This window comes from Triturus cristatus, chromosome 10 (genome assembly GCF_964204655.1).
Source record: "Triturus cristatus chromosome 10, aTriCri1.1, whole genome shotgun sequence".
In the NCBI taxonomy this organism is placed as follows: domain Eukaryota; kingdom Metazoa; phylum Chordata; class Amphibia; order Caudata; family Salamandridae; genus Triturus; species Triturus cristatus.
Genome location: NC_140593.1, coordinates 240,801,659 through 240,827,321, shown reverse-complemented (window position 1 = coordinate 240,827,321; position 25,663 = coordinate 240,801,659). Strand labels below are relative to the sequence as shown.

General features: G+C 48.2%; 1 protein-coding gene across 3 annotated transcripts in view; it reads right to left on the bottom strand.

Annotated features, from left to right (window-relative positions):
* Positions 1 to 25,663, bottom strand: part of MIOS (meiosis regulator for oocyte development) — a 154,496-nt gene that overhangs the window by 25,711 nt on the left and 103,122 nt on the right. For all 3 annotated transcript variants that reach the window (XM_085630881.1, XM_085630878.1, XM_085630880.1), the window contains exon 9: positions 13,947 to 14,151. In XM_085630881.1, the coding sequence (XP_085487007.1) occupies positions 13,947 to 14,151 (205 nt within the window). The remainder of the gene's footprint in view (positions 1 to 13,946; positions 14,152 to 25,663) is intronic.

Below are 25,663 nucleotides of genomic sequence, written 5' to 3'. Positions count from 1 at the left end.
AGTGAGCTTTTATTTTTCTAAAATTCTAAAGGGTCTTAACCAAGGCCCTAACAAGACTTTTATTAATTTGGAAAAAATTGTCAAATCCAAAAATCAGGATTCTAAAACAAATTTAAGAGTTCTGTTGTGTGATCGGGTGGTGACCAAGGGCCATATGTAGGAAGCCAAACTGCGATCGCAAATGCTGAAATTCGCCGAATTTCAGCGTTTGCGATCGCAATTTGGGCAGTGTGCTATGTAGCACACACAAACCCACACGTAATTTTTGCGATTCCTTATTTTGCTAATGCATTTAAGGAATCCCAAATTGCGATTCCTTAAATGCAATGTAGGAAGCACCCAAGTTGTGCGATTTTGGCTTAAGGAATCGCATATTACCACCAACTTCAGGTTGGTGGTAATTTGCGATTTCTTTGAAAAATGCACTTTTTTGCATTTTTCAAAGTGCCATGTGGCGCACATACATTCCCTTAGCGCATGTATGTGCGCCACATGTGCACACATGTTTATTTCAGGGGTGCAAAAGGGTGTCCTATTGACACCCTTGAAACCTTGAAAGTGCATTCTCAATTTGCGATTCTCTAATTGAGAATCGCAAATTGAGAATGTCTTCCTATTCATTCCTATGGGCCTTCTAGCCCATAGGAATGAATGGTAAGGTATTCCTTATTTGCGAATCTCAATTTGGGATTGGCAAATAAGGAATAGGTGGGAATCGCAAAATATTTTGCTAATCCTACCTACATTGCGTTTTGCAATTCTCTAATTGCGATTCCCTAAAAATTGCAATTAGAGAATCGCAAAACACGTTTTACCTACATATGGCCCCAAGTCAGTGCAACAAATGCAAAGTTGTATATCTCTTCACTGATCCACCAATGTAGGAAGCTGGCTCTGTATATGGTATACCAAGATGAGGTATAGTGTGCACAGAGTCAAGTGGGACCCCAAAGGTAGGCAGAGGTAAAGCAGATAGCACCTTATTCTCCATTTGTGGTAGAGTGGGCAAGCAGTAAGGCTTTATCAGAGGGCAGTGTTAAGCATTTGTTATTCACACTCTGGCAGCAAATGAGGTCACACACTCAAAGACTGAACGCAGACCAATTTGTTTTTATAATAAATATTATTTAGGTATATTTCTTTTCTAGAACCAAGCAAGCCTATTACTGGTAAGTGTAGATGGTACTTTTCAAGGCAGGTTGAACAATACAAGCAAGCTGAATGGAAAAATGTATTTATTGCAGGTTTAAAAAAAAAAAATGTATTGGCATTTCGTAATACGAAACAAACATTACAACAAACAGCGAGACAGTCACTTTAGTAATACAAGGTGAATAATCCAGACTACCATCATGTGATATACAATTATACACATATAAATAGGTGCTCCTTCGTATAGACCCCATAGCAAGAACAAAAGAAGAATTATTGCCATTATGAACAATAGAATCTACAGTACTACACCATAGCTCTCTGTTAGGCCCAGTATAGCCATATTCAGAAAAATAAAGAATAAGACAAGAGATCAACAAAAAAGAAAGACACAGGAAAGTCTCAGTAACAGTGTACAGTCATATGTATGCCTGCCCCACGGAGAGATCTCCACGTCTCATCCCATATCCTTTCAAGGCAACTCCTGTGATGCAGCCTCTACAGTCGCCTCTTGGTGTTCACGAGCCCACATCATGAATGGTTGCCAAATATCCTTGGGCCTAGATGCAGAAGGCATCATCTCCCAATAGGTGGTCAATTGTGTGAGTCCAAATGTTACATCTTTTAACCAATTAGCTTTAGTGGGAACCCTCCTGCTACCCCAATGAATGGCGACCAGTCTTTTAGCAAAAAGGAGCAATAAGGAGTGCAGTTTCCGGAACTTAAAAGGTGTGCCCTTAACATACCCCAGCAGTCCGTGTATAGGAGTAGGATCCCCGGACAACCCAGTTATTTGGTGGATCACATTCAAAACATCAAGCCAGTACCTTTCCAATCTCAGGCAATCCCAAGCAATGTGTAAAAAACCCACGGAAGCAGTACCACATCTCCAGCAGCCGTCGTCATCTCGGAGACCTATACGGTGTAAAGTGATAGGTGTCCTATAAAATCTATGCAGGAATTTAAAATGGATTAAGCGGAGTTTGTAATTGGGGGAGAGTGCTGTAAGTCGGTTGCAGCAGTACAACCATTGGTCTTCCGTAAGCAGTGGTTGGAGGTCCACATTCCACGCTAACAATGCTCGAGGTGTCATCAGTGGTGCTGATGACTGCATGTTATTATAGATCCTGATGATCAGGTGGCGAGGGGAAGCGGTTTTGAGCACATTTTCTACAGCGTTTAGTGTGGGCGGGGCTTCCGGGAAAGTGTTATGTATAGACCTGCACGCTGTCTCAAGTGTATGATAGGCAAACAATTCAGAAAATGACACCTGCCCATCAGCTGTCGGAGGGGATCGGAACGACCCCTCTGGGTAAAGGTCTGCAAAAGTATGTAGTTTCATTTTGTGTGTCAGTTCTTTTCCAATGCCGCCTCCCGTGGGGAACAGCATTGGATTGTTTGCCAGTGGCATAGCCGGGGCATATAGAATGGGAGCACCGGCTCTCTTCTGCAGCTCGTCCCAGGCCCAGCGTAGGGTTTCTACGGTGTCAATATCGTCCCTTGGGCATTTGTATGTCTGAAACAGGGCGACCCGAAAGGGGAGGGGGGGGGGGGGGGGGGGTTTGCAACAGCCTCCTCCACCGCCACATGGGGCTGAAAAGGAGTAGGATACACCCAGTAGTGTAAAAACTGAGCTTGTGCACTCCATGCATATAATTGCATGTCTGGAGCTCTCAGTGCCCCCTGGCTCAAAGGAAGCGCTAATAATTCCCATGAAATTCTCGCCTGTCCACCCGCCCATACCAGGGGGATCAGCAGGGACCGCAGGGTTTTAGAAAAGGCTTGTGTAAGGACCAAGGGAAGATTAACAAATAAATAAAGGAATTTGGGTAGCACCACCATTTCTACCAGCGCTATTCTCCCGGCCAGAGAATGTGGGAGCCCAGCCCATGCAGTGATCTGGTCTTCCAGCCAGGTCATGGCAGAGGCATAATTCATATTCCACAGGACCAGCATGTCCCTGCTAATCCAAATACCTAAATACTTCATGGGTTCTGTTGTCCAATTAAGAGGGAACTCAGAGGGGCCCTGGACAGTACCATCCGTTAGAGGGAAAATGACAGACTTCTCCCAATTTATTGAGATACCGGAGAGGCCACCAAATTTAACAAATTCTCCCAATAACAGATCCAGATGTGATGATGGATCAGACACAAAGTAACGTCGGCATATAATGAAATTAAAAGACTACGGACACTAAAGCCTATTCCTTTAGCTGTGTGAGGCTGCCAGATACGTGCTGCGAGAGGCTCCATCGCAATCACAAAAAGTAGAGGGTACAGCGGGCCTCCCAGCCTAGTACCCCGTGATATGTTCAAAGGTTCCGAGAGGAGGCCATTCACCCTCATGCGCGCCAGCAGCTGCGTGTAGAGGAGGCGGATTAGATTGTTGAATAACGGACTAAAGCCCATGCGACCCAGTATTGCAAACAGGTATTGCCAAGTATCAAACGCCTTTGTGGCATCTAAAAAAACAACTGCCGCTTGTACCTCGGGATGCAAATAGTGTAACACTGAAATCAAAGTCCTGAGATTCTGAGATGTTGCTCTGCTATGAATAAAGCCTGATTGGTCAGGACGAGCAACCAGGGGGAGCAGAGGTTGCAGCCTATTGGCAATCAATTTTGCAAAACATTTTGCGTCAACGTTAATGAAAGAGAGTAGCCTATAGGAGTCCAACTCATCTTCCGGCTTTCCAGGTTTTAAGAGGGTGATTATTATTGCCTTGCGCATAGACTGGGGGAGGATACCCATTTCACAGACTTCAACAAAGAACTCAAACAGCTGAGGAGCTAGTTCTTCTACATAGGTTTTATAGAAAACGGTTGTCAGCCTGTCGGAGCCAGAGGCCTTGTTGGAAGGCAAACTTTTTATGACCTGTGCCACATCTTCTACCGTAAATGGGAAATGTAGATATTCCCTGCGTCTGTTACTCAACCAGAGCAATTCCAGGGAATCAAAGAACGGCGACAGGCTTTTGTGACTATCGCACTGTGTAGTCGTATAGAGCTTAGAGTAAAAACTCTGGAACTCATCCAATATAGCTCTCTGCCCCCTGATGACCGATTGGTCAGCAGTCTTCAATTCAGTGATGTAAGCAGTAGATAGTGGGGCGCGGAGCATTGCCACTAATATCCGTCCAGGCCCATCACCCTCACCGTATCGTCGAGCCTGGGCGTGCTTGCCTAGGAACTTGACTTCCCTGTGGGCCTCCTCCTCAAATACAAGCAGTTTTTCTTTCAACTTTGCCAATGTTCTGGAATCCCCAGAGGAATAAAATTATGATTCTAGTTCCCTTTTTTTTTTTCAAGTGTGGCAAGGGTCCCCCGGATAGCCTTCAACACCCCCGCTTGTCGGGCTATACCGTGTCCTTTCACCACAGTTTTGAAGGCTTCCCACAGGGTGGCCATGGTGTCCACAGAGCCCCCATTCAGGGAAAAATAGTATTTTATGTCTACTCTAATCTTTTCCTTAAAAGCATCGTCAAGGAGGGCTTCCTGTGGCAACCGCCAAGTATACAGCCGCGGAATGGAGTTGGGTAATGCCAGGAGCAAAAGACAGGGAGCGTGATCTGATAATGACCTGGGAAGATGTAGGACCTCCCCCACCCACGTAGCCACATCCCGGGACACTAACCAGTAATCTAATTTTAACCACGCTTTATGATATTCTGAGATACAGGTCCCTTCCTGAACCGCCGGGTGTGTGCGCCTCCAAATGTCCACCAAGTCCCAATTGGACAATATAGCTTGTAAGGTAGCACTTGCCAAAGGGTGTAATGTTCTAGACACCCCCTTCCTGTCCAATACATCATCAAGGATGGCATTGAAGTCCCCTCCCCAAATAATGGTGTCACAGTTCGTTGCTTTCACCTTTGCCCACATAGATCGGAAAAAGTCGGGTGAGTCAGTGTTTGGGCCGTACACCACCACCAACACCATTGGATTGCCACCCAAGGAACCTTGAATAATCGTATATCTGCCTTCTGTGTCTAGTTGTATCGCACCCTCTTTCCAGTCAAGGCCTCGTCTAATCAACAGAGCCACCCCTCTAGAGTAATTTGAGTAAATAGAGGAGTAAATCGACCCCCATCTGCTATGCCTCAATCTAGAAGATAAGGTAGAACTAAGATGTGTCTCTTGCAACATACAGACGTCAATGTGATGTCGAAGTAAATAGGAGTGCACTAATCTGGCTTTCCTACAATCATTTAACCCATGGATGTTCCAGGTGAGGAAATTCAAAGAAGTCATGGGATACACACGTGTATATAGTGCAGTGAGACAGAAGGAGCCCAACACAATGTCAGAAATGTTCCCAAATGGCAGTCAACTAGAATAATAGAGAGCAAAGGTCTGGCAAACAACAAAACAACCCCAGCCCCCAGCCCCCAACCCACTACCCACCACCCACTCCAACACCCCAATCAGGTTGCAAAAACCCCATCCCAACCATCGTTACAGCTACTAGTAGAGCTCTCCCATGGGGGGCGTAGTACCGACGGCATACTCCCCCGAGTTCTCAGGGTGACCAAGAACATTTCAGCGAGTCTTACCCCGAATCTTATAAAAGTATGAACCAGAACATCCAAACCCACCAAAGTCCAACTAGGGTGTGTAGCCGACCCGCGAAAACAGGGCTATATAAAGAAAAAGAAAAAAATGAGTGAAGAAAAATGCAAGGCAATGGAATGCATAGGCAGGTGCATCACTTAGAGACCCAAGGAACACGTATGGCCGTGTAGCAGATTACTTAACTAATATAGCAGGCACCAGGATAAACCCCATCTCCCAGTTCAGGCCAAACAGAAACCAAATCCTGCCGACAGGGGAAGCTCAGCTCAAACTCAGAAAAGTTCGGGCCCGCAGCATGTTTCAATCATTGTCACTTAAGTTGTCCCTCTGTGACGTGAATTGGGTACCTTACCACCAATATGCTTTGCAAACTTAAGAGCAGATTTAGCATCTGTGAAGAAGTGAGCAGACCCATCATAAGTGACCTTAAGTTTGGTGGGATAAAGAAGTGCATATGGAACCTGGGCCTGCAGGAGGAGACGCTTAGCCTGAAGGAACTCGCGCCGAGCCGCCTGTACAGCTGGCGTAAAGTCCGGGAAAAATGAGATGTTGTTGCCTCCATAGGTAATCGGTTCTCTGCCCCGGGCTAGGTGCCGGACAGTGTCTCGATCTTGATAATTCAGGATTTTGGCCAATATAGTTCTGGGGGTAGCGCTGACAGGCGGCTTAGGGCCTAGAGCACGAATCGCTCTCTCCACTGCGAAGACGTGAGATAGGTCAGGGTCGAATAATTCGAGGAGAATGTCCGCGACATAGGACTCCATCTTTGCAATAGCGGTTGTCTCCGGTACCCCAGTAATACGGAGGTTACTTTGGCAGGACTGGGCTTCCAAATCCTCATTTTTGCACGGACTATACCAAGCACTTTGTCCATTTGTAGGAGCTGTTCCTTTGTCTCCATCTGGATGTCATGGAAATCAGAGACTCGGTTCTCCAGCACATCCAGTCTAGTCTTGTGTGTTCTCACTTGCGATTTGACGGCGTCCAATTGAGAGGTCAGCGCGTCTAATTTGGTGTCAATGTTCCGGAGACTGGACCGCATCTCCAGCATAAGGGTACGTAAATCTTCCCCCTGGTCTTCCGTGTGTGGGTCTAGCGGGCACTCCGCACCCAACTCTGAGTCTTGCTCAGTGAGATGCGTGGTGCGCCGCTAATCGAAGGTCAGTTTCTGCTGTTTTGCGTCTTGCTTGCCCATGGCTCGAGCCGTGATACACATCTGTCAATCTCGAGGCAGGTGGGTGATGACCAGTCCGGGCGCACCCGCCCAGTATCTATTTACAACTAGGGGTGTGAAGTAGAGCCGGCACTCGAGTCGCGCAGTAAGTGAAGGTGATCGGATAGCTAGGCTATCAACAGGCAAGTCTCTCCTCCCTTGAGAGGGATATCCCACGCAGGTACTGCAGCGACAACAATTCGGCATTGGAGGCGGCCGCGCAGAGTCCTCCGGGAACAGACACCACCCAGCAATGAGGCGCAGCAGCGAAGGCTCCGCCAGTCCCAGCATCCAGAGCCACCCGCACTGACACCACGCGCCACACCCGACACCAGAACCGCAGCTAGATGAGTCAGCAGGGGTAGCTTACCATCCAACAATCATAACTAACCCCCCCCTTGGTGTTGCACCTCGCCCACTGGGTTTGTGGAGGTGCTGTATGTGCTGGGGTGGGTAGCGGCGAGGCCACGTGGTGCAAATAAGGCCTTAAGTCCAGTCTCCGCAACCACGTGCAGGGTGGTGAATGCAGGCCGTCAAATGCAGCATGAACATTTATATGCACTTTCCAAGGGGGTATCCCAGGTGGCAAGCAAAGTCACAAAGCCCACATCTGCACCCCTTTTGCACTAGGTCCCGTATGTGCCAGCATGAGAATTGAAAAACAGTCACACTCCAGCTTCATGTACCCCAGGGCAAGACCATCCCATTTCCTCCTATGCGGCGGCCGCCTCTTAGTAGTGATTCCTCAGAAGTCACACAGTCTTCTCAGGACATTGGGCCAGCGTGGAGCGTCCGCAATTTGCCTCCCCGAACACAAGGTCCGCCTCCCCCACGCAGCCTCCTCACTGTTTAGACACTCGCACGGGAATGCGCCTCGCAGCAACCGTCAACAGGGGCAGAGACCACCAGCCTCCAGGCAGCACAGAATAGCGTTCTGCCCTCCGGTGTGGCGGCAAATAGTTCGACAGCTTCTTCTGGAGGTGGCGGCCAACCACCCCACTGCAGTCTCAATTTTCACCGCAGCTGCACGCCCACTCGCTCTTCCGGCAAATAGCTCCTGGCAGCACCAGAACGGGGCCCACACCTCCACCGCAAGAGCACTCCCAGCGCTCAGATTTGGCTCGTTAGACGTCGCACACCTTGGGCTGTGTTTGGAAGAGTTTCAACACAGTAAGTACTCGCCAGTTGTACGGATTATGAAAGGATGTTGTCTCGGCCGGCGGAGCTCGCCTTCGCTAGCGGCCATTTCGCTGCTCAGCCGGCCACACCCCTTTGTTACAGGTTTTTAAATCTTTTCAATACAGTGGAAATTACTGTTAGTTACTTTTGATTACTTTTTCAACTCCGTGTGATATACCCAGATGTCACACTGGGACATTTCCTAGAGAAAAGTAAATTAAAGCAGTTTTTAGTTATTTGCAGTTTTTCAAGTTCTCATACAAAACCAACTTCACACAAAACTATTTTCAAGGAAAAACAGTCAATGTATTCCTATGGAGAAAATGTGGTTATCGATTAACAGGTAAGTACTTGGTTGTGGGAGTTGGTATTCTAGGATTAGAACCAGGGTTCCCCCAGGGTCAAGGATGCACTCCTGAAACACCCTCAGCGGCACTAGGGCGGTCGGGTGCAGAGTGCTGAGGCCCAATTTTATCCAATGGGGAGTAGAGGGCCTCCGGTTTGTGGCTGCTCACCAGCAGGCCACAAGGTTATGGGAGCCAAGCTCCTGATGTTAGGCTCAGGGCAAAGGGGGATCCGAGTTGGCACCCAAATTACACCCACAGGGGCGGCTGGGTGCAGAGTGCTGTTTTGGAGTCGGGTGCCCTGTTGTTTTCAATGGGAATTCTCCAGTTGCAACAAAGACTGCAGGCTCAGGGAAGAAGATCTTCTGGAGGAGACCACTGGTTAGAGAGTTGTGATGGCTGTGGATGCTGGGGCACCGTCGGTTGGGCCACCCAAGGCCGTGAGACGTCGGGTGTCTTTAGGCGTTGGATTTTCTTACCAGAACTGGGTGGGTTCGGGGGGTTCCTCCAGAAAGAGGCTGCAGGCTTCGCTTGGAAATTCGAGACAGGGCAAGAGATCACCAGATCTCAGGTCAGGATTGCAGGGGAGACATCCTCGTGGTGTTGGGCCACTCGAACTTGGGCCGTAGGCGTTGGGTGCAGACTCACTGATATAGCTGGGGCCAGAGTCTGTGGGTGAGCAAATCTTTGACTTGGAAGGCAGGGCAGGTACTCTGGGTTCTTGAGGTTGCTGGCTGCAGGCCACACCAGGATTTCGCAGAAGCAGGTTCGAGGTGGGGACAGGCCGGTAGGGCTGGGGCCAAGTCAGTGTGCGTCCTCCTATTCTTAGTTTCAGCACGGCTTCTTCGGTCCTTCTTCTACTCTTCTTCTTGTCGATTCTTTTCTGAAGAGGCAAGGTTCAGGGCTGCCCCTAAATACTAGATTTAGGGGCGTTACAGGTAAGTAAAAGGTTGGGACCAATGGGTCCCTTCCTTGGGGTGGGTACACCCCCTATTATGCCACCCTCCAGTGGGAGGGGGGCATACGCCTCACTCTGGTTGACTGGGTCCCCTCCATCTGCAAAATGGCGGGGACTGAGAGTTGTGCTTCACCTCGCCTCTCCCACTTGAGGGGTGGGGATGGCAAAGGTGGGCACACCTCCCTTCCTCACTTGGTTTATCCACCGATTCTCCTGCTGAAGTAGTGATCAGAACCGGTGGGGGCCTGTGCTGGAAGCAGCAAAGGCCTGTGGTAGCTCACAAAGGCAGCAAACATTTGAAGCTCCCCCTTCGTGGACCCTGTCTAACCAGGGGGAAGAGGCTTGGCCCCTCGTCCCAGGATGTGCATTGATTCAGACCCCCGAGAGCAGCAGGCTCTCGACTCAGGGGTCGAGAAACACGTCTGGTGGTGGCAGCTGGCAAGCAGGGACTCAGCCTAGACACTAGTGTTAGATCGTTTTTCAGGGAGCATCTCTAAGATGCCCTCGGAGTGCATTTTTAATTAAATACCAAACTGGCATCCATTTGAGTTTAATGTGCTGAGAAGTTTGATGACAAACTTCCCAGTTTTCAGTAAAGCCATTATGATGCTGTGGATCTTGTAATGACAAACTCCCAGCACCCTATACTCTTAATGGCATTACTGCACTTACAATGTCTAAGAATTGGCTTAGACACTGTAGGGGTACAGGGCTAAAGCACCTGTAGCCTCATCACTGGTATAGTGCACCCAGTTAGAGGGGTGGCTGACCTATGCCAGGGCAGTGGGTTGTAGGCAAGGCACACAGGGATGTGTGCCATGTCGACTCTTCACTTTGTTCTGCGCCAAAGCACGCAGCCTGCAATGGCAGTGTGTGTGTTTAAAGGTACAGGGCCTCTAAGGGTGGCACAACAAGTGCTGCAGCCCTTAGAGGTCTTTCATGGCTACAGTGCCCTTGGTACTTGTGGTACCATTTACAAGGGACTGACCCGAGGCCAAAGAGTGCCAATTGTGTTTTGTTTTTAATGTAGTTTAGGGAAAGAACATAGGCCCTGGGTACCGGTCTGGCAGGAACCCAGGGCACACTCAGTCAAAGTACATCAGCAGTTTAGCAAAGAGTGGGGGCAACCATGCAAAAGAGGGCACTTCCTTACAGGTATAGCCAGCGTCAATCAGGTAAACGTTGTTCCATCAGTCATATAGCCCATGCAACTGGATCAGATCCTTAAGTGATGCCCTAATTCAAGGTTTTCGCGGGGTGGCAATACGGTTAGTGGTATCCAAACTGTTGTCAAGTATGCGGTTAAAATTGCCCATTACAATCAGTTCCCCTGCCCAATCAACCAGTTCCATTGACAGCATATCTAGTACTTCTGGGTCGTCAATGTTAGGACTATAGACCATCCACAGAACACATTAAAATGAATTAAGTAGTAGTTGAGTGAGAACCAACCTTCCCCTAGAGTCAGCAGCCATTCTTAGAACTAGGCCACAAATGTTTTTAGCAGAGAGTACAGCAACCCCACGTATTGAAGTGGATTGTGATTTACAAGCGACTATATCATATCCTAGCTGCTTAAATAAGGACCAATCCTTGTATGCTAGGTGGGTCTCGGTCAAAAGATACCAGTTGAGGTTTGTATATACCAATTTCCTCACGGACCAATTGTTGCTTACTCCCCATATTGATTCCATATGGAATACAGCATATACATTTAATATGAGCCATGGGACCTAGAGAATTTTACACCTCTTCTGTACCCTAGTGACCTTTGTAAATCTAGATTATTATTCCAACACGATAGAATGACAAACGCAAGCCCTGACTGCTTTGACCATACTATGACCAGTTTTACCCCCTTACCAACACCCTGTCACAGAGGCATGGTCACAGACAGGAGACCAACTGCTGTTATTCTCCTCCCCAACCCCCCACCACCCAACTCCTCCACCCCTTCCCATATTTATTAGAAGGAATCCCCCCCCCCCCCCCCCACTGGTAGCCACTCAACTACCCTTTGCCAGAAAAATTCGTAATGGTCTATCTAATCAGCTATACAATATTAGCACCGCGGGTCATAGATCAGTCTCTGAAAGAAGCAGACGGCCTCAGAACAGATACGGAAAGAGATGGGAGAATATGGAGACAGGTAATTAAAAAGAGAATGGCATGTTTTCAGCTAAACGTCCAGCCCAGAGACAATATAGAGCATTCTCGGGGTGAGTGTTGCGTAGTATCCTGTTTATCAGGGGCTGGCCCTGGAAGTGGTGCAGATAGGTGGGAGATGAGTGCTTTTACCTCCCCCTTCCCAAGCGGGCTACTCCTGGCACCCTGGTCACTGACCTTGATTGGCTGACTTGAAGATTTGGGTAGTTGGTGCAGCTGAGCCTGGTCTGTGCGTTTCTTCTTGTTTTTGGAGCTGTCCTGTCCCTGCTAAGTGGTATACCGCCCACTCCCCTGAGAAGCTGTAGGAGCTATAGAGGAGCCAATATCAGTTGTACTTAGAGGGATACTGACATTGTTAGAGCACCTAGCCCCAGCCCTTTCATCATATTGTATTTCATTGTCTACCTCACAGCCCGCATCCTCCAGAGCCTCTATGTCCATAATGGCTCCCACACCCTGGGCCCCTGAGGTATTGAAAACAGTAAACGAAGGAAAGATTCCTTCTGCTGGCGTGAGCACTCTTACACGGGCAACTAGATTGCCGTCTTCCAATTTTATATTGCATAAAAAACTTTTAGGGCAAATAATCAATAGTCTTCAAATGGATTTATTTCCAATTTGAGTGCATTTAACTCCATGCAAAATTCATTCTTGCCAAGCTGGGAATATATCATCCAACTGTATAATCAATGTTTGCAAACCCAATGCATTTCGGGTCAAATCAAGACCCTTCATCAGGGGTCTTCGGTGCCATTACTGTAAATGCAAAGAACAAAAGGCATTTCATCATACAGTCCTTACGAGATTCTGGTAGCGTGCTACTATTTAGAGCGTGTTGTGTGAGAAATGAAACCATGCAGGAAGATACAAAGTGCATCAAATAGTGCTGAAAGCTCATTAAAAAAGGTCACGGAAAGATCGTGTCTAGATTTCTAAAAGCTAATGGCCAGTGAACGGAAAAGTGTAATGTTACGGTGAAAGAATTAAGTTTAAATCTTTATAAACAAACCGCTTGCTCACAAGCGTTAAGCGTTCTCCCTGGACCGGAAACAAGCATCCTGGGACCTGTTTCAGAGTATGTCGAGGGCTGAAAGCCCGAAACCGGTCGTAGGATTCTTGTTTCCAGTCCAGGGAGGACCTGGCCTGGCAGTTCGGGCTGGACTGTTCCCATTGGGCGCAGGGTCAAGACTAATTTGCATATGGCTGGGTCCAAACTGTAATAGCATGGTGAGTAAAAAAACGATGGATTTAGGCCCAGATCTCTGTACTGGGGTGAATGTATGACATGGTTCTGCATTCTGTCCATCAATTGTTATTTTTGCATTCAAAACCTATTGCAGCAAAAATATCACAACAGTAAAGTAAATAGTTAAGTATAAATGTACAATAATTAACCCCAGATACCATGATATGTAACCATTTAAGAGAGATGTACATGTGGAGTTAGCAATTTTAAATCTAACATAACCAAAATTCTCGTGGAGGTGAGTATATAAATTTGTTTGCATCACTACTTTTCTAGCACATTCGTTTTTACAAATGATATGGTAACATATAACTAGAAAAGTTTGCAGGCCACGATGGGCTGAGGCCACGAGGAGTGGCAGGTCAGGTGACCTTGTGTCATTCTGCCTTGTGATTGCAATCGGTCTCTGGCATTTAGTTGGCTTTCAACAACTCTGGAGTTGGGAAACACTGGGTGGACCAAGGGTGGCTGTGGTGACTTGCAGACTGAAGTCATGTGACCTGAATTTGACAACTGACTTGTGGGTTACAACTTGGGATTTGTGTGTGGGGACTGGCAAACATTAAACAATTCTTTGGGTGAGAAACGTGGTGAACGCAAAAGCTATTTTAGTATGACTCCTCTCAATGACAAGAAGGTCATTGATGGGGTTCGATTTTAAAATGCCAAAAGTGGTTTTTATACCATCACTGATGAAGGTTTTTTCCCAGCAAGAGAAGGCAACTGGTTCACAGAGGAAGTCTAGGGCAGTTCCGAAATGTTTACAGTTTTCTCGCCTGTGAGCCTTTCTGGAGGCAGAAGCAGCCAGAGCACTCCTGACAAAGTACTCACCAGAGGATTGCATTTTGTTTTTTAGAAGACATTGACTGTATACTACAGTAGGGATTGTATGGCGGTACTGCCTTCCACCACTTCAAGATGGTCAACATGTTACCCTGGTGAGCAGTGAACCAAATTATCTTCTTTATGAAGCTCAGACTGTGTGTGAAATCTACAACCGATTCTTTGGTTGTTAGCAACCAGTTTACTTTGAACAGTGAAATAGAGACAATATGTACCTTCTATGAGGCACTGCATTTACACCGAAAGATGAATTTTACAAAGTAAGATCATACCTGGGCAGCTTGAAACAGGGGTTCCCATGTTTATGAGGCACAATGCACAGCGAGGAAGGGGTTTGCGACATCCAGGACAACTAGTGACCTTTGACTTGGTTGGTGAACCACTGACTCCATATTGGCTAAAGCCTCGACCCTGGTGAGGCACTGCTGAACAACTGTACGAGATGGACTTTCCACAGAAATTGCAACTCACAAACACCTTAGAGAAATGTAAGAACAAGTAATTAAGTAACCAAAAATAACGGCATTCAGATGACTTAAGGCAGTTACAATTAACTGGCAAGCTCAGTTTCAAATACATTACTCAGGATACAGGGGTAAGGATTCCATTATTAATTTGAAATAAAGGAATTGCTAGCACAGAACTACTTATTTTGCAATTATGGCTTAACTCTTCAATTGAAAACAAGAAACCAGGAACTGGACCTCTGCTGTACATGCAACATGCGAAGTTTAAAATCCCTTGCATACAATGCTATGTCAAGAAAGACATTCAGGCCCAATTAATTAGGGACTGGATAGTTCAGATGCTTGAGTAAACCCCTTTTTTGCCCAATTAGTGGAATTAAAAGTGGTGCAGAGTTTACCACACTTCGTAATAATTGCATGCGATAAAGTTTGCACCCCTGAAATCTACTGCAGGGACCTACCAGCAGGTCACACCTGCCAATACAGACCACGGGAAAAAAACAGCTAATTGGCTGGAGGGGACTTACTGCCCGGACGATGAACAGCTTGGCGAGTACGATTTTTAAAATCATTTATGTAGGGGAACTTTGAAGGTTTTAGGGCTCAAGGAAAGGTGGTCTGGGTAGTTTGTAGGGCCATGTTTTAGGGCTTCAGGATGGGGGATAGGGAACTTTTTTCAGCTGGGAGGGGGTAGTTTTAGGGCTCAGGGCGGGGGGCTGGGGTGTTTTTTTTTTAGGTCTGGGGTGAAGGCTTTAGGGTACAGAGCAGGGGGGTCAGGGTCACTTTCAAGGCTGGAGGCCGGGTGTCAGGGCTCAGGGTGACGGGGGCGTTTTTAGAATTGGGTTGGGGTTTGTATTTAGGGCTGGGGTCCGCTTTTAGAATTCAAGGCGAGGGTTGGGGTGTTTTTAGGGTTGGTGTCTTACTCAGGGCTGGAGCCTGGGTTTTAGGACTTTGGGCGGAAGCTAGGGCAGAACCTTAACCACGCACATGCCTTTACCAAATATGCCATTTCAACTAAATTCGTTGTAAAACCATGCGGGGTAAAGGATGAGTGGTTGAGATGTAGTAATTGTTAAGACCACGTTGTTCAGGCAAGCGTGGTTGGGGATTCCGTGGTTGCAACATAAAACACATGCATGAATTACCATGTATGTGCGTAGGGTATGATGCAGGCACCATTTTTTTTTACCTTTTAAGGTGGTGGACACCACTTGATTGTCACATTAAAAAAAAAAAGTTATTTGCGCTAATGCACTTTTGGCAAGTTGAGCAGTCTGGCCGCAAATGAATGCAGCCAGTCCCTCCAGAAACAAAATTCTAATTTAAAAAATAATATATGTATTTGACTGGTGTGATTGTAGGAGAAACAGAGGAATGGGTGGGGACTGGGAGCGCTAACCAACTGGGAGTGGGTGAGTGGGGAGGTGGGAAATAAGCAATGAGGCACGTAAAAGGAGAGAGGTCCATCACGAAATGGCAGCTGCCGAGCCCTCCATAAAAAGCCAATTTAAATTAAAACATTTATTTCAAAGTTTGTGAGGGGTAGGGGAACAAGAAAATAGCAGGAGAAGAGAGGTTGAAGGAGAAGTAACGTGGTGGGGGGTGCTTATTTCAGAGAAGTAAGCACCATCTGAGGGAGAGCAAGAACATATGCACACTCAAGTGTTTCATGAAAAAGCAAAAAAAAATGTTCCATAAATATGAGCTATGGAAGGATACAAGTTAGCCAATCAAAAAGATGGTAAAGGGATGTGCTCCAGGAGAGGGACAAACAAGGAGAGGAGGGCAAGTCATTGAAAAAGCAAGTAAGCAAATGAGAGGGATAAAATACCAATCAGAGTCGCAAGGCGCCAGAGAGCCCGGCAGCAAGAAGGGCACAGTCTAACAAGGGTCTGCCGGTAGAAGAATTAATCTGGCATTAATCAACACATATGGGGCATAATGAGCCTTGCCAAGTGGCTTCCTGCATGTTGACTGCCATCCTTAACAGAGACTGAATACGAGTCGGGCAGTGGGGAGAGGAGAGCCAGCCCTAGGGCCTACCTGTGACCGCCACGTGGATCTGGGCCCGAGATTTGGAGTGTCTGAGAAACGCGTATGGCCTTGCCCGAGCGCCTTGGCCGGTGCTGCGGCATTCCCACTCGCGTTGTGTACTTTTCAGGACGTGTGAGGCTGCCCGGCTAGAAGGACTGTAGATGATGGATGAAGTGTGTGGGGGAGGGGGGATTTGGTAAGGACTAGTCGGCCAGGGACGAAAAGAGGGGAGAGGGAGCGATGACCTATGTGCAGCTGGAAGAAAGCTGGTGACGGGTTGGGGATGTGAACTGCTCCAGCTGCTTTAAGTGCTCCCACAAGAAGCGACGGCCATTAGGTTTGACCAGTTGCTGACATTTGCAGAATGAAGAAGAGATATATAGCATCTTAAGGAGACACTGTTCTTGGGCCACTTTGATCTGGTGAAGACGTAACAGTGAAGAGCCCATACTTCCTTGCCTGTGTAGAATGCATCACAAGACACTGGGTCTGTTCATGCTCCCATGTGCTGTCCACATAGTACGGGTAGTGGCAGGGTCTGGTGGCCCTTGACTTGGGGAGCCCTAACAGCCGCCTGACCCTACTTCGGTGCGGTCTCCCTGCTCGGGAAGCTGCATTGCCTTGTGGGATTTGGAGGTCGACCCCGCCCCCTTTTTTAAGATGGATGTTCGCAAGCTAGGACTGGCCTCTTGGAAGGTACACCTGGTGAGACATTGTAAATTGCTGGGGACGTATCGGTGGGAAGTCCATACCCCTTCACAGACATAACCGAGCCATAAGAACTGGCATTGCATACACTTGTGCCTCACAGTGCTGCTCCAGGGGTGCAGGCAAGTGACTTGCCCTGCCGGCATTTCTGACTGGACTGCTTCTGGAATTGCGATACACCTTGACAGGGCGTGGTGGTCCCAGATTGCTCACCATGGGCAAATAAGGTAATAAGCAGCACAAGTTATCCTTTAACTTCACGAGCCGAACTAGAACAGCAGAACCCAATCATAAGAGCCGCACAAGGGGGCTTCGATATCCATTGATGAAGGTGCAAATCAGGACTTTAAGATTATACTTTTAGAGGTTATAGGAAAGGGTGGACAAGCAAGATGCTGCATTGAGAACATGGAGACCCGTGCTTCAGACATTGATGACACCCTGTCGTTGGCAAATGAGCACCTACTACAGATACAGAAAGTCTTAGAGGTCATAAAGATTAGACAGAAGTCCTGCAAGCACAGTCCTGATGCAACAATCTTTGTATTCTCGGTGTGTCAGAGTCCATCGCCATGGACAAAATGGAAACATATGTGGAGACCATTCTCAGTTCCCTGTTTGGATATGCCCTCTCCCCCGTCTTTATCGTGGATCACCCCCACAGGTCACTGGGACAGCAAGCTCCAACGGGGGAGTCAGCGCGACCACTGTGACCCATTTATTAAACTACAGGGAGTGACTCGGGGAGTTCACAATGGGTTGGCATGTGACAGAATCGATTCACTGCAAGTAAGACGCACACACACCGTTTCTCATATGTACACCGTGACAGTGCCACACACAAAGTTAACAGCGCACAACTTTACTTACATCTTGTTGCGATAACTAGGTGCCTGCATAACTTCAACGCACAATACGTGGTCAATAATTGACTACCGGTTGACTTCCAAGAAAGTAGCTCTCTGGGCCACCAGTATAGATTATCTCCCGAGAACTTTGTCTGATTATGCCCCGGTGCTGCGAGAGTCAAAATCCGAGCAGCCATACTTGACAACGTTACTCACAATGAGCAGTTGAAGTTACATGGGGCTATTGGAAGATGTCAAAGATGTGCGACATCTAACGCTGCCTACTTGCACTCAGCCAGGAGATGCTCTCCCCCACCCCTGTGCCCCATTTCTGGTTCGAGGTTTACCATGCTATTGAGTCCATCACAGAATACAGGCCTCAGTGCACCCCCTTGGTGATCCTCCTGGACGACGTAAAGGACATTCAGGCACGGGTGAGGCGTTAGACTGCCATATTACTACTCCTGGCCAAAAGAAGAGTTGCAATACAGTGGGGGAGGCGCTTAGCGCCCTTGCTGCAAAGTGCAGCATATTGCCAGGAACAGTTGTATGCATACTGGGAGCTAAGTACAGCATGTTCATGCCTCAGCGATATTTGGTACCCACTAGCCTTGGTATCTTGCGTCCCAGACAGAGACTGAACCAAACGAGACTCCAGATACCTTGTGAATAGATCCTCCACCTGGTGCACTATTGGCAGGCATTTACATGGCAAAAGTTAATATGCTGCATGAGCCACCACTTGTAAAGAAATGCTTAATGTGATATAGTGCTGTTCTACATGCGATATATTTGTGCTGTGCAAACTTACCTGTTAATTAATATCTATATTGTTGTTGTGTTGTAAATTTTCCAAAAATAAAGTTAAAAAAAGCCAACCAAAGATAAGCAATGGGCATCCTCCCAAGCCCACTGTAAGATTTTGGTATGTGCACAAGAGGTTATTTGCAAACAGATAGCCACTTCAACGAATTCCATGCCACTACCGGCCTTCTTGCTGGACATCGGAAATTCCTTAGCAGCAACAGGATTTAAGAAGATGTAGGATTTTTCCTGCCTTTCTTGACATGCAGCTTCACTGGCAACCAAACTGGCGCCTCGCTACCTATAGCAGATCATACTTTTTACACTTTTCTTAGATCCAGCGTTGCACGACTCAGGCCTGGAAATGAGAACATACATCCTCTTTAATCAATGCACTTTTCTTGGCTGAGATTTTTTTTGTTGCCATCATTCAGCTCAGGCAGCATAGGAGAACCCTTAACAGGCACGGATATTGCCTGCTGTCCCGCAGGTCGAGAGAATCATCCCACGTCCTCTTAATTTGTAAAATATATAACTATCCCTGTGAGGGAACTGATGGAATTATTTGATGAAAAAAGGTGTCCCACCTTTCCCTATTTTAGTGTCTTTGATGAAACAAACACATTAATGGAATCGGATCTCATTTGTCAGATTTGTCTGCTTGATGTTCCTTTAGCTCGGTAAATGTTAAGTAGGGTATGTAAGCTTGCTGGACTGTCACTTTTCACAAGTGGAATTTCCAACGAAAAATAATCCAAATTCTGTCATAAAAAAACAGAATGTGCGAATTCAGTACTGTTCTTTAAGCTGAACCTTTACATAAAGCTGGCTACTGTAGTCAACTAAACTTTGAATTTGCAAGCAGGACCCCATACCACACACAATGTTGGTTGATGACAAAATAACCTTTTCCAAAATGTAGGTCTAAACACCATTCAAAATGTGCTGGCTACTTGAAAAGATCTCTTAAATTACCTTGAAGTTTGAAAAAGAACAAAGCCTACAACGCAAGCCAAACGTTAGCTGAACCATTTATTTCAATGCCCCATTACTCCAAAGCCAATAAGTTTTGCCTAGGCAAGATCTAAGAGCTTTGTCAATGTTTTTTTTAGACATGCTGCACGTCATAGTGTTTTTTTTCTATATTGTAAGTCATGTTGCACAGCAACACAGGCTGATGTGCAACATGGCTAAAAGCAATGGACAAAAGAGCTATGACACGGTCAACGTTGGCTTTAGTTCAGTTATGATTTAGTTCTACTTGGGTCCCATCCTTTCCTAGATGAATTGCATGCAGAGACTCTGGCATTAAAGGATTATATCCTCACCCTCACCCCTCCTGCTGCACTCAGATGTCAGAAACAACATCACCTGCTTCAGGTACTCAAAGGGAGCTGCTTGCGAATAACGAATAGTTTCTTACCTGTCGGTGTAGTTTTGCAGCTTGAAGATCTTTCTGGATTCACTATGCTGTGCATTATTCCGCGATCTGGTGGTTGGGTCCGGATTAGTAGTCTTTCTTTTGTTTTTTGGTTTTTTTTTGTAGCCCAGGTGGGCGTCGACGTCCCACCATTTGGTGCACCTCTCGTGATGTCGTCGTACTTCCTGCGGAAGTCCCACCTTTGGGGCGCCATCTTCGGGTTCTTTTTTCCTCTCTCTTTTTTTTTTTAACCCTAGGCGAATGATTAACTTTTTTGTCCATTTTTCTGTAGTATTTCATTCCTTCTGTACTTCTCTGTTTTTCCCCCTCTTCCTCCAGCCTCATCTTCCTGGCGGAGGTGGGTGGGTTCGCTAGTGAATCCAGAAAGATCTTCAAGCTGCAAAACTACACCGACAGGTAAGAAACTATTCGTTTTGCAGCGTGAATCTTTCTGGATTCACTATGCTGTGCATAGACTTTGTAGCGGTTTGTTATCTTTGTGGCGGCTGGGTGGTAGATGAGCGTTGGTCGTTGAATATGTGTTGAAGCACCTTCTGTCCTACTTGTGCTTCCTTGTTCATCTGTATGTCCACGCAGTAGTGCTTGGTGAACGTGGGCACCGAAGCCCATGTTGCCGCCAGGCATATGTCTTGAATGGGCGTGTTTGCCAGAAAGGCAATGGTTGCCCCTTTCTTCCTTGTGGAGTGAGCTTGAGGCCCCTCCGTTAGTTCCTGTCCTGCCTGATTGTGGCAAAACTGTATAGTTAGTGCAATCCATCTCGCAATGGTGCCCTTTGTCACTGGTCTCCCCATGAAGCTTGATGCAAAGGACACAAAGAGCTGCTGAGTTTTTCTGTGCTCCTTGGTCCTCTCAATGTAGTGCATCACCGCTCTCCTAGCGTCTAGAGTGTGTAGAGCCCTTTCTGCGTTTGAAGTTGGGTTTTGAAAGAAACTCGGTATCTGAATACTCTGGTTCAAATGGAATGCCGACACGACCTTAGGCATGAAGTGTGGGTCCGTTCTCAGGACAACCCTGTCCTTGTGTATCTGTATGTAGGGCTCTTGTAGCGTTAGTGCTTGCAGTTCGCTCACCCTGCGTAGCGAGGTTATGGCTACCAGAAATGCAGTTTTCATAGTCAACATTTGCATCGATGCCTTGTGTATGGGTTCAAATGGTGCTTTCATCAGCTCCGTCAGGACCACGTTAAGGTTCCATGCCGGCGGCGGCAACCTTTTAGGTGGCGCGATTCGTTTCGCTCCTTCCATGAATCTCTTTACTACCTGCGACGTAAAGAAACTTCCACCCTTCTCCCCTCTTGTGTAGGCTACTATCGCCGCTAGGTGTACCCTTAGGGAGGTGGAGCATAGGTTACTTTTCAGAAGGTGCGGGAGGGATCTCAGCACTGTTGAGTCCTTTGTCATTTTATTCTGCAGGCCTTTTTTGCCACACCATATTGTAAATCTTTTCCATTTTGCACTATAGCATTTGCGTGTAGTTGGTCTCCTTGCCTCTCGCAGCACTCGCATAGTGCTTGCAGGCAATCTAAGGTCCGCAAACTCTAACTCTTCAGGAGCCATGCCGCTAGGCTAAGGCTTTCTGGCTCTGGATGTAGAACCTCTCCGTTCTGCATGGAGAGCAGGTCCTTTCTTCTTGTGAATCTGTGGGGATTCCCTTGAGCCATTTCCAAAATTTGGGAGAACCACGTCTGCCTTGCCCACTGTGGTGCCACCAGGATCAGTGTCATGTTGCTGGTTCTGCATTTCTCGAGCACCCTGTGTAACAGTGGTATCGGCGGAAAGGCGTAGGCAAATGTCCTTGACCAGCTTATCCATAGGGCATTCCCTTGGGATTGCTGATCTGGTTGCCTGGACGCGAAGCTTCGGCATTTTGCATTCTGGCGTGTTGCAAATAGGTCTATTGTGGGAGTTCCCCATTTCTGGAAAAGCTTCTGCGTTTCGTGCCCATTGAGCTCCCACTCGTGTGAAGCTGAGGTCTGCCTGCTTAGCCAGTCTGCCTCCACATTGTCCTTCCCTGGTAGGTGAATTGCCAGCAGGTCTATCTTGAGAGGTATGGCCCATCTCCAAATCTCCTGTGCCAGAGTGGAAAGGGGGAACGACTGTGTCCCACCCTGTTTGTTGATATAAAACATGGTTGTGGTGTTGTCCGTTTGAATCAACACTCTCTGGTTGTACAGGTGCTTCTGGAATGCCTTCAGGGCTAGCAGGACAGTCTTCAATTCCAGGTAATTGATATGTCTGACCGCATCCGCCGGAGCCCACAGACCCCTCACTCTGAGTTGGTCCATGTGTGCTCCCCATCCCCTTTGCGATGCGTCCGTGGTGATGGTCACAGTTGGGCTTGGTGGTGCCAGGCTTTTCCCTGTAGTTATGTTGTCCCTGTTCCACCAAGTTATCTCTTCCTGCACTGCGTGCGTAACAACCACTAGATCTTCCCAACTTCCGCTTGCCTGTGACCATTGCTGTTGTAGCCATTCTTGGAATGGTCTCATGTGAAGTCGTACATTCGGGACCAGGTGGATACATGACGCCATCATCCCCATGATCTTGCTCACTGTTCTCACTGTCAGAACTCGCCCCTTCTGGTAGAGGCTCGTCTCTCTCAGTAGGGCTTCTGCTCTCCTGTCGCTGGGCACGACTTTCTTGTCTATGGTGTTGATTTTTGCTCCCAGGAAAATCTTCACCTGTTCTGGCTTCATTGATGACTTCCCCCAGTGTATGGAGAACCCCAGGTTCGCCAGTGTCTTTGTCACCTGCGCTGTGTGCTCCTCGCACTTTTCTTGGGTGTTTGCTTTGATCAGCCAGTCGTCTAGGTAAGGGTACACATGAATCCCCTTCCTTCATAGGTATGCTGCGACTGCCGACAGGCATTTCGTGAATACCCTTGGTGCCAGATTTTAGCCCGAAGGCCAGGGTCGTGAATTGGTAATGGTCCTGGTTGATGCTGAATCTTAAAAGTCTTTTGTGCCTTCTGTTTATTGGGATGTGCAGGTAGGCATCCTTGAGGTCCATGGTGGACATGAAGTCTCCGTCTCTTATTTGGGGCAGCACCTCCTGTAGTGATGTCATTTTGAACTTTTGTGTTCTGATGTCTTTGTTTAGGTATCGCAGATCCAGGATGGGTCTGAGATTTCCGTCTACTTTTGGTACCACGAAGTAGTTCGAGTAGACCCCTTTGTTCCTTTCCTTGTAAGGCACTGGCTCGATGGCTCTCTTTTCGAGCAGCTTCAGTGTTTCCTCTCCGAGTTGAGCAAGCTCCTGACCTGAGCGTTGCCTTCGTCTTGGTTTTCTGCTTGGAGGTGTCCCCTCCAAGTCCACGCAGTAACCGTGTTGTATGACGTTCAGTATCCACTTGTCCGTGGTTATACGTTGCCATTCCTGTAGGTAGAGACCCAGCCTTCCACCTACGGGTGTTGGATGTTCGTAGGCGATTGGGTCTCTTCTCCCCCTTGTTGTTTTTGCATTGCGCCTCACCCCTGGGGGTATGTTGAGGGTGAGCGTCCCCATGCGTGCCGAGTGACTTCGATGAGGGTTGGTCACTCCCTCGTCTCCTTTGGCCACGTCCGTTTCCTCTCCCGCGAAAGGACTGGCCCCTTGGCTGGTACTGCCAGTTTTGCTTTTGCTGACCTTGCTGGCCGTGACTTTCACCCTGCTGTCCCTGCTGGAACGTCTGGTGCGATGTTCCCTGCTGGTTACCCCCTCTACCGTAGGGCCTTCTAGTTGTAGTGCCTCTTCTCATCCACCTGAACTGTAGGGCCCCCATGGACCTTGCCGTCTCGTTCTCTTTCTTCAGCTGGGTGAGTTTTTCGTCCACTGTCGCCCCGAACAGTGTTTCACCGTTGAAAGGGGTGCTTAAAATGTTGCTCTGCACCTCCTGCTTGAATCCAGAGATTCTCAGCCAGGCCTGTCTCCGTTCGGTGATCCCAATGGCCATGAGTCTGCTGGAAGTTTCCGCCCCGTCCAATGCAGTTTTAATGCATGAGTTGGCTATGTTTTTACCTTCTTCTACAAGGTGGGATGCTCTTTGGCGGTACTCTTCAGGGAGGTGTTTGACTAACTCAACAATCTCGTCCCAGTGCTGGTACTGGTGTCGATTGAGCAGCGCATTGGAGTTTGCCATGCGCCAGTGCATCGCCGCGTTCCTTTCGACCTTCCTTCCAGTGAGGTCCATTCTCCTGCTTTCTTTATCGGGGGGTTGCCCCGAGGTCGCTGGCACGTTGGCCCTTCTCCTGGCCATGGAAGCGATGATGGAGTCGGCAGTGACCGCTCCCTTGATGTAAGGCGGGTCCAGGGAGGAGTGCTTGTATTTCTTCTCCGTCCTGGGCGTGATGGACCGGCATGTTGCTGGCTCCTTAAAGGCTTCCTTCCCCCTGGTTCATTACGCTTTGGAGCATGGGAAGGAACTGGCTCCTTGTCTGAATGGGGAGCAGGGTCTCGAGGAGGAAATCAGCTTTCGGCTTCTCCTCGTCCAGTTTTACCCCAAAGGCTGCTGCAGCACTCCTGACGACCATATTATACACCCCGATGTCGTCTGGCGGCGAAGGCCTCGAAGGATACGTGTCCACGGGCTCTTCGGGATTTTCGGCGTTGATATCTTGCCAATCCAGTTCGGGAGTGGTTGATGGCGCCGAGCCGTAGAACGACTGCTGGTCGGCCTCCTCGTCTTCGCCTTCATAGTAGGTGCCTTCTTCCTCCTCCTCATGATCTCTCGGCAGCCCTTCGGCGTAGAATTCGTCCTGCTCCTCGATCTCGACGACGTCCGTCGACGGAGTCGTTGGAATTCGGAATTCTTTCAATTTGGCGTCGAACTCCTTCTTCCTCTGAAGGATGCTCTCCATCTCCGCTTCGAGTCTTCTCTTCTTCTTCTCCATTTCGGAGATGCTTTCGACGTCGACCGCGGCTGTTTTCGATGGAGCTTGCGTCGACGCTGGCCTGTCTTTCTGCGTCGAACGGCCTGCTTCGTGGGCTGCTTTCGACGAACTCAGCCTTTCGGCGTCCTTCGGCACCAGGGAGTCCTTCTCGCAGGATCCGCTCGGCCTTTTGTCCATGGATCCACCCTTGGTCGTCGAAATGTTCGGCGCCGGTGCTCCTTTTGAGGACTTTGACTCGGATTTTCGAGAGTCTGTCTCAGGTTTTCGAGGCCCTTTCGGGGGTTTTGAACTCGACGATTCTCTTACCTCATCAGGCGTTTTCGTATCGGTCTCTGCGACCGTGAAGCTGTCGGGTCCTTCGGCGATGTTGTCCTCATCGTCGGTGGAGAGGCCCAGATCGTAAAGCGACGGGGCCTTACCTTTGCCTTCCATGCTGAAGTTAGCTCTTCTCTGGCGTTCTCTCACTCGGAGCGTCTTCGGCGCGAAAGCTGAACAGGCGTTGCAGTCCTTGCTCGGGTGGTCAATCGGTAGGCAAAGGTTGAAGACCGGATGCTGGTCCTTCTGCGCGAACTTGTGGTGGCAGTTAGGGCAGAATTTGAATGGTGTCTTGTCCATTGCGCTCAGAGCCTCTGAGTGCGCATCCTCGAAGGGCGTCGAAGAAAATTCCTGGGAATTCTTCCTTCTTCGCGTCCCGGATGTAATTTATTCCGCTCTGTTATCTCAGCTGTTTTTTCTCGATGAAACTCGCGTTTTCTCCTTCTTCCTTCGATTGAAATCCTGGAGCTTCTCGATGACGATCCAGACCCAACGGCGGAAAAAA